This window comes from Perissodus microlepis, chromosome 23 (assembly GCF_051167445.1).
Source record: "Perissodus microlepis isolate ML-2025 ecotype Zambia chromosome 23, ASM5116744v1, whole genome shotgun sequence".
NCBI classification, from domain to species: Eukaryota; Metazoa; Chordata; class Actinopteri; order Cichliformes; family Cichlidae; genus Perissodus; species Perissodus microlepis.
In genome coordinates this window covers 26,421,818-26,431,143 of record NC_140482.1, presented here as the reverse complement: position 1 = coordinate 26,431,143, position 9,326 = coordinate 26,421,818, and the positions used below count along the sequence as shown (strand labels likewise).

General features: G+C 39.9%; 1 protein-coding gene across 1 annotated transcript in view; it reads left to right on the top strand.

The window, feature by feature from the left end:
- Positions 1 to 6,332: 6,332 nt before the first annotated feature.
- LOC146361640 (protein NLRC3-like) overlaps positions 6,333 to 9,326 on the top strand; it is a 29,525-nt gene continuing 26,531 nt past the window's right edge. The window contains exons 1-2 of the mRNA XM_084921426.1: positions 6,333 to 6,755; positions 6,840 to 6,941. Of these exons, the coding sequence (XP_084777552.1) occupies positions 6,667 to 6,755; positions 6,840 to 6,941 (191 nt within the window). The 5' untranslated portion in view covers positions 6,333 to 6,666. The remainder of the gene's footprint in view (positions 6,756 to 6,839; positions 6,942 to 9,326) is intronic.

Genomic DNA, 9,326 nt, shown 5'->3' with positions numbered 1-9,326 from the left:
TGTACCATATACTTTACTTGTATAACTACAGTTTCACTCTGCAATCAGTATTATAACTAGTTTTTCAAATTAATTAGAAATTAGGTGACAGACTAATAACTTTGCAAGCTAATGGTCAGAAAGACACATTATATCCACTTAATGTGGAATGCATGTCCTCTGTTCCTACAGAGTTTGGACTCTTGTGGAGACCTTCAAATCCTTCTGTCTGCGAAATGTGCTATGTGAATAAACTTTTACGTACTTACTAACGTTGCCATCAACATTGCTCTTTAAAGATGGTTTCCATGGTTTCTGTGTTCAAACTTGTCCACAGTAATAAAACTCTTTCATGAAGTGTTGAATTACACCTGTGGAGAGCTTTGATCAGCTGCCTCACAGCAGGTCAACACTCAGTGCTAAAAGTCTCGAGTCCCCCTCAGTTCTTACCATTTTGGTAGGAAAGTGTGAAATGAGTGCAGACATACATGTAAATACAGAGTATAAGACACAAAGCTTTATTCTGCAGCACAGTCTGAACTCTCTGAAGCAGCTTCCTATCAGCTCTTTAAGGATTTTCAAAAAACAAGTTCTCCAGGCAAAGACATTCCAACATTATGGAATAAAGATGAGTTCCACACATACTGACAGCTCTGCACTGACATGTTCAACACAAATAACATGATCCAGGTATGAAGCTGACTTTTGATCTCAAACCCATAAACAAACATCACTGATGTGTCAGTTATGGGGCTGATGACATCACTGCCCTGTCACTGTGCAGGGACTGTGATCATAAATGTGTGTTCATCATATTAATATCACCTCAGATGTGTTCTTGTAGAACAGCTTAATCCTTTTATTTTAGCTGGTGGCTCAAACAGAGCTGGGAGCTCATAAAAATATAAAATCAGAATTCAAAGAGCTTTTAATAACTCATAAAGGCTAAAGCAGCTGGATTGATGCTCACAGAAATCAAAAGCTTGAAATAAACATTATATGTTTTTTAAAGGTCACAAGAGGTCAAAGGTCCGACCTCCTGTGGGTCTAAGTGCGGCCTCATGTTGAAGGGGCCTGACCTGAGCCAGTGTTTGAGATGAACACATCTGCACTGCTATCAGTGTGCCTAACGGAAGCCGTTAGCATTTTTCAGTGTTTCAGTCATTTAAAAACACTTTCTGTTCCTGTGGTGGTTACAGTGACATCATGCAGTTTGTGGTTCGACCTCCAGAGGGCGACAGATCAGCACAGACAGAGAGCTCCATTCAAACTTCGCTGCTATCAGCAATAATTCTTGAAATATAATCATCAATGTTTGAGCAGTTATGATATCAGGGACAATCTAGACATGTGTGATAAGACTGAACATGTCAAATGACACACCTTAAAAATCATGTGATCCACTCTCAGTCTGCACTTTCATTCATGACTTCAACATGTTGAAATGAGCTTTGAAGAAACATCAGTTTAATGCTAAAATATTCTAATGCTGCCAGAAGAAGAAGAATAAAGTGATGACAGATGTTTATGTTTCAAACAGGAAAATCAGCAGAAATAAATCCCAACCTGCAAGAGATTTGGGAGTTTCCAAGGGCACCTGAATAGAGCACACAGTGTTTCGATGCTCCTGATTGTGAACGTGCCCTTCAGTGAAGGTGCCTCTCTGCGTGTTTCCTTCCTGCTTAAAGTTTTTTTTATTCAAAATATTTGTGAGTATTTGTGAATATAGTTTACAAAGAAAAAAGAAAGACGGAGAACACAAACTGTTTACAATGAATACAAAACAGAACTTCTCATGTTGGAACATTGTTTTCCTCTCTTATTATTTACCAAACAAGCAACGAGGAAAAAAAAAACAGAAAAAAAAAACAAAACAAAAAGAGACAAAAAAAAAAAATGAAAACAACCCCCCCCCAACAAAATAACAAAAGCCACAACCCGGAGGGATTATGATATTAACTAGCCCTTTCCATAAGAACCACACAGAAGTTAGCTACAACATCACTGAGCTTCACGTTCCCGTTAACACAGACGGACATCAGACCACTATGGAGAAGCAAATCCATTAGTCAGCTGGAACATCCTTAAGTTGAAGTTTAGAGAAGTTTTCCAGAAAGAGACCCCAAATTTTATCAAATGTATCCTTTTGGTTCTGGATGGAGCAGTGGATCTTTTCCAGACTGAGGCATGACATGAGATCAGCAAGCCACTGAACATGGGAGGGCGGGGCAGCAGCCTTCCACCTTATCAAAATGGCACGCCTAGCTAGGAGGGCTTCCTGCTTAAAGTTTACTTTCACTTCCTGAACTTCGTGTTTCTGACATCTCCATGTGAAGCTTCATGTGAAGGTAATGGAAGCAATCCTTAATGTTTTCCTGGCTAACAACAGCAGACTGTTAAACTTCTTCTTCCTTTTTGTTATTGTGTGCATTGGATTAAACATTTCTTTCTACTGTGCCTCTATCTATAGCCTGTATACAAAAGATTGCTGCAGACACCAGGTTCATAGTTTAGTTTGTATGTAAGTATTAAGTTGAGTGTTTTGTCTTCAGTTTATGCTGTTGTTTAGACATTGTTATTGTTTCTGGGTTTTAAGGAAAAAATACTTCACAGAGAGTCAGTTTAAATATTTTGAATGATGATCTGAAGAAAAATAACAGTGAAGACGTTTCAGTTCTCAGCACAGGGTGGAGTTTGTAGTTTAGCATGCATTTTAGATTGAGTTAGCAGCTCTGTAGGCTGACAGTTTTATTTCTGGATTTCTGGATTTTTGCTGATGGTTTCTGTTGTCTAAAAGCTGATACTGCTCACAGATAAATAAAATGTTTAGAGATACAGGGGCACATTCACCCCTCCTCCTGGGGGAGCCCCTGGATCTGGGAAAGTACAAGAATACAAAGAGAAGAAAATAAGTCTTTTCTGGAGCTCAGAAGGAATCTACTTCAGTTTTTTCTTTCAACTCAAGCAAAAGTTCCAGTAAAGTCAATATTTGAAAGATCAGAAATGAAAATATCTAAACTGCCATGTGTCAAATGGACAGAATTAAGACCTCTGAACAAAGCAGGAAGAAGAGAATGGCCTGAAGTTTCTCTGGTCTATAATTCACCTCATCCTGGTCTGTGTGACATAAACGCTAAACCGCTAACAGAAACATAGCTGTGATGATGAGACATGCTAGAGTTTGATGAAACCACTTCCTCTTCTAACACACTCAGCCGTGCAGAGACAGCTTTGCTCTCAGTTTGTGGGTCTGCAGGTTTAGATCTGATTCAGACTTCCTGTCCAACATGTTTAGACCTGAATAAAAGAAGTTACTTTCTACAACACACAATAAAGAAAAAGCTCCTATGAAACTGATTATTGAAAAATGTTCCTTCAATTTACACTTGGATGCTTAGTCAATAAAATTGTGGCATTATTATTATACTTTTATCATATCCCATACGCGCCACCATGGGTTTACAATGTGCAGCCTGGAAAATCCCTTCCCTTTGACTTTTAGGCACCATCTACTAGGTAGGTTCCAGGTTTAGCAGCACAATGCTATATTTGTATATGTTCACATATAGACACGTAACCTCCACCCACTCTGCCTCCGCCAATGCCCCTGGCCAAATAAGGGTTTGGTGGACAACACTCTGCGTACAGCCTGAGTTCACACAGCCTTACGCATACCCCCTTAGCACCTTAGCAGTATGTTGTACATCCCTCTCAAAGCAAGGGTCAGCAACATGGAACACTTGTCCCATGTCCATTAGCTGGCAGTGATGAAGGATGTGTCTTGGTCACCAGTCCCTCGACAGTCCTGCCCCTGCACTCCCGTTGAGTCGGGAGCAGCATCTGTAGTCACCCAGACCTGCGGAGAAAGAAGAGGGAAACAACAGTGGCCTGTGGCAGCTGGCCGAACTACAGCCTTGACGTGGAGCCATCTCCTCATGGTAAGGACTGGCCGACTCTCCACTGTCAGCGGTGGCTTTCACCATGATTGCCTGACATTGGCAAAGCAGTAACATGCTGCTGCAGGGAGGCTAAGGGATGCTACCTGGGCATCTCCTGTCAGCAGCAGCAGCCACAGCACTCACTCCTTTTCAGGCCAATGGCATGCCTCTGTTGCTACATGAAAAACCTCAAGGAAGTCCTGGTCATCATCTGCCTTGTCCGTTTGGTGGAGTATCACTGCTGGGCCATGGTGAGAGGCAGCGGCCAGGGCTTCTTGGGCTTTCATCTGGACCTTTGCTTTGTCATGCAACCAGTGAAGTTGATGCTCTGCCACCTGCTTTTGATGCATATTGTCCAATCCTTCAAGTATTTCCACTGACTTTGTCAGTCATAGGTCCTTCCAGTACCCGATGCACATGGTGTTGCAAGATGCAGAATGTTTATTTGCATGGTTTCCTTGCACTTTTTGTCTGCACAGCTTTCCACCTGCCTTATGCTGCTAAGCACACTACACACACTGCTCTCCTCTGGCCCAGGCAGCTGAAATAGGAAAGGCATAGTCGGTGGATAACTGCTGTGTCAGCCAGACTTTCCTGAACCCATTTCTACACTTCTCCCCTGTATGGGCTCAAATTGTGGTCATAAATATTTTGCACTTGTAAATCAAATGTGTAGTTTTGAACTGAGTTTTATAACCTTTTAAACCAAAATGTCTGAAATTTTTATGTTTGTGCTTCTATAGATGAGAATTTGTGTGTGTGTAAAAAAAAGATTTGTGTTCATAAAAAATATTTACACAAGTTATAAAAAATTTTTTAATGTCTTGTTACAGATACAAAGCAAAAAACTATGTGTAAAACTCTGCGCTCAAGTTCCCTGGCTGTGTGTGAGTTTCAACTTTTGACCCAATTTTTCTTCCTTTCAGCTGATTGGTCAATGTCATGTCAATCATAAATTTAACAATCCAATCAGAGAACAGATGGGTTTGGCTGTCGGAGGGGTGTTTTACTGAGCTGCAGGTCCTGGAAGGGTGCCAGCGTTTTCCTTCATCACCATGAAGAAAAACATTCTGTGCGTGTCTGAAAAATCCCAAATACGTTGCGGCCAGCGCAACATATTTGGGATACTTCGCTTTTACTTAGCGGTTAGTGCAGCGTATGCCGGGTCTGTTGTGAAAGGGTCTTTATTCTACACAGTGTGACTCACAGCAATTGTCACACAGGGAGAAGAGGGGCGGGGTGGTGGGGGATTCTCTGGCTGGCTGGAGCGGCATCTAATAACCAGCTCGCAAAATAAAACAAAATAAAAACAAACCAACAAACAAAAATTATTCTAACATATCTGACCTGTTTTTATTCAATACACATGTACTATTTTTTATTAAGAGAGTTGAAGTTTGTGTTTCAGTCATTCAGTCATGTAGTGACTGTAAGTACTTAGCTGCATGAAAGTTATTACACATGATGAAACAGATCATTTAAATCTCTGGAAGTTTAAAAGACAGCTTATAATGGTCATTAAGACTAAAGGTAGGTGTGTGTTCTTTAGACCTAAAAACAAGTTTAATATAATAGTCAGCTCTGGAGTTTACCTGCCTACATGGTGTTCACCTGTTTAACATCTGGCTGCTCACCAACATTGTCTCAAACATTGAAACAAAGAACACATTTATTTCTGAGGTAGCTGTCGTGGAGTCATCAGTTTATTTCTCAATTACTAAAATAACTCATTTATCGAGGATACTTTTTAAAATTAAACTTACACAACACTGATGATGCTTGTGTATTCTCTGTAACACCTGGCACTGATTATTTAAAAATTATTTTAATTTTCACAATAACCACTGAATGTCTCAGACTATCACCATTTAATGTGAGTGTGTTTACTGAATCATGATTGCGTTTGATGTCCAGTTATATTTGAGCAGATCGGTGTCAGAAACAAATTATTCAGGTACACACGTGCTAATATGATCAACCAGTTTTACTCAATTCAGTTTTATTTATGTAGTGTCAAATCACAAAAACAGATCCCTGATGTATATATATATATATATATATGTATGTATATATCTATATCTATCTATCTATCTATCTATCTATCTATCTATCTATATATATATATATATATATATATATATAATAAAGACCCTACAATAATACAAGCGAAACAAAGAAAATCCAACAATCATTTCACTGAATCAATTTATTTTCATCAGAACATTTATTTGTAGTGTTGCCTGCAGACATGCATTTACTATGATCTGGGAATTTGGAGGGTGAAATCATCTCTCTGTGACATTCTTGTAGTAAACTGATGAAATCTGTTTGTGACAGAGCTAACTGTCTGGCTGTGGACTCTCAGTTATGACAGAAAACAGTGTACAGTGAACATTTATACTGTGAAATTTACTTTTTTTTCCTAATAACATGTTACTGTCATAAATATATTTGTTTGATATATTCATTTATTTATTTTATAATTGATAACATAATGTTGATTAACTCTGATCGAAGAGGCCCCGACGGACTCGAGGGTCAACACTGCATGTTGCTGTTAGTATCCACTTATTGATATGTGACAGCAGATATTTCATATTATCTTGACTCAGATGGAGTGGATGTTAGTCCAACACATCAGACATGACCTCAGCAGCTCTCAGTTGATGTGCACATGAATGATTTGTGTTTCCTCTGCAGGTGAAGGTAGAAAGTGTGCGTGAGCTGATGTGGATGTGAATTCAGCAGCATGGATCAGTGTGAGGACAGAGAGGAGGGAGTCCCTCCCTCTAAAACCACTCTGTGTGGGGAACATGAGAACCAGACCAAAGCTCAGAGGTGAGATGATCATCTCTAACTGTCCATGACTCTTCTGCATGTCACAGCTCAGCACTCACATCACTGCACCATCATTATTCACAGGAACCAACCTGGACCTGAACCCAGCTGTGTGTCATTAAAGAGTGACCAGTCTAAAGCTGACATGATTGGTTTTAAAGTCCAGCCTCTGTCTGCTGCAGAGAGGTGAGCTGTTAGTAACATGAACTCTTTGATTTAACTGCTTGATGTTGTTGGATATAAACTGCAGTGCAAACACATCATTCCCTCAATCCCATTTAAACTGTCTCTTAAAAACAAGCCATTGGTTTTTAAACAACTGAAAATCCACTAATGTAGGGGAGAGCAGTGTGTCATGGCATTTGAGATGAATCATCATCAATTTGCAAATTCTTATCACATTTTAATGACCACTACATCACTGCTATTTTTGCTTTCCACAAAAGTTAACAGAACAAAATTTACATTTACAGTTTTCATGTATTCTGAAACTTGGTTTTTTTTGGACCTGGAATGTAAATGTAGGCCTACTTGTCTATAAATGCCTTTTACTTAACTTTGGTTGTTTAAATGTACTCTGGGCAATATGTAACACGACAGAAACAAAACATCAATCCTGTCACACTAGTATAAACCTAATACCAATTCCAGGGTTGGTATCAATATTATTTATATTTGGATTGATCCACCAACTTCTATCATGCTCATGTTTTCTTCCATCAGTCATGTTGTGCTTTATGTTGTGGGAAGTTAGAGGAGGTAACACCAACTTTGCTGCACAAATTTCACTTTCACTCATAAAACTCATAGCATCAAAAATAACTCAAACACTGGTTATTATTTTTAACTTAAAAAAAAACACTATTCTCCACTTTTATGAAAACCCATCACATAAAAATCAAAATGTAATCTGCTAAAATGTAGAAAACAAAGTTTCTTCTCTGACTTTGTGCCTGTTGGAGATCAGTTCATCTTCTGCTCACTGAACTGCTGTCAGAAAGAGTAATTTTTAGTTTTTCCAAGTAAATGTAAGCTTCAAGCATCCATCTGTCCACACAGGCTGTGCTGTTTGACTTGCTGAGTTGAGTTACCTGGTGGGTGCAGCAGAGACCGGCATCACTCTGACTCTCACTCGGTTTGTGTGCTGTCCCTGGTTTGGCCCTTGTTGTGATGATGAAGTCCACTGCAGATAAACAGGTCAAAGTTTGCCAAACTTTTAAGGTGGGCAGGAAACTGAGAAAGTTCTAGAGTAAGATGGCCGACGTTTCAAACAGCTGTCAAAGCCACCATGTGGTAGTCATGACGACCTCTGTAAAGCTGCTTTGTGTATGTGAACTTTAGACAAAAGTCATGTTCACTTGTTGACCCTTGTAACTCTGAGTGAGGCTAGCCAATAACTAATGTACCTCATGCTCACTGTTGTTGGTGTGAGTCTGTAACTGTGCAGCTCGGCAGCCTGCAGCCTGTAGGTTATGGGCTACTTGAAGGGTTCAGTTGTGCTGATTGCGTTTTGGTTTTTTGCCAGTTTTGAATTCTAGTTGGTGTTGTTTGCTGTAGTTGTTTTGAGCCCTACTGACCTATTGATACCATCTCTTGTTGGCGCAGTGTATTGTCTTGGTTTTTGGCTGGTATGTTTTTATGCCACTTGATTAAGGAGTCTTTGTTTTAAGTTGTTGTCCAGGTGATTGATTTGGACAGGTTTGTGAAAGATGCTGATACCAGTCAGGGCTCAAGAGTGCGACCAATTTGGTCGCAAGTGAGCCCAAATTTTTTAATGGTGTGACTAAAAAAAATCCTAGCTCACACCAATGTGACCAACTTTTTGAGTACAAATTTTTTTTTAAAAAAATCTGCAACTCTGAAAGTCTCCGTGTGGTCAACAACTGACACACATTATGCCCCTATTGTGGTCTAAACCAATCAGAGATAGTCAGAGGCTGGACCCCTTCATGTGTACGTTTGAAAGTGCAGGTGGATAGAGGGAGGTGAGTAGCTTGAATAAAGCGATATCAATTCACGAAAACCTGAATCAACTTTTAAATATAACTGTGTATTTTGCCAGAAATGCCAGAATCTCAGGTTAAAGCTCACAAAACTATTTGAACAACCACCAAACAGTAAATGAGAGCAGGTAAATGAATTCCACGTAAACACAGAGCGTGGACCCGACGCATCAGAATCAGCTTTCTCTTTCTCGGCCCGTACACGGACACGCCGTCAGGGCTGAAAGCCGACAGCTTGCTGATTCTGATGCGTCTGGTCCGCGCTTTTGTTTACGTCTTTTTTGCGCTAGATTCTGAGCTGCAGGTTTTGTCTCTCACCAACCAAAATTCACTGACCAGCAGCAAAAGAAGATCCAAACTATGCTTCACATTTGATAAATATTGTCATGAATTCCCTCTGACTTCTGCTGTTTTGCTTCCACCACGATAAAATCACAGTTCATGCACAGTTCTCTCTCTCTCTGTACTTCAAGAACAGTTTCCCATCTCAAATCTCTGTTTTCTGCATTATTCATTCGCTTATTACCCACCAGTCTACCGTTGTTTACAGCCCTGTTGGCTGCTCTTT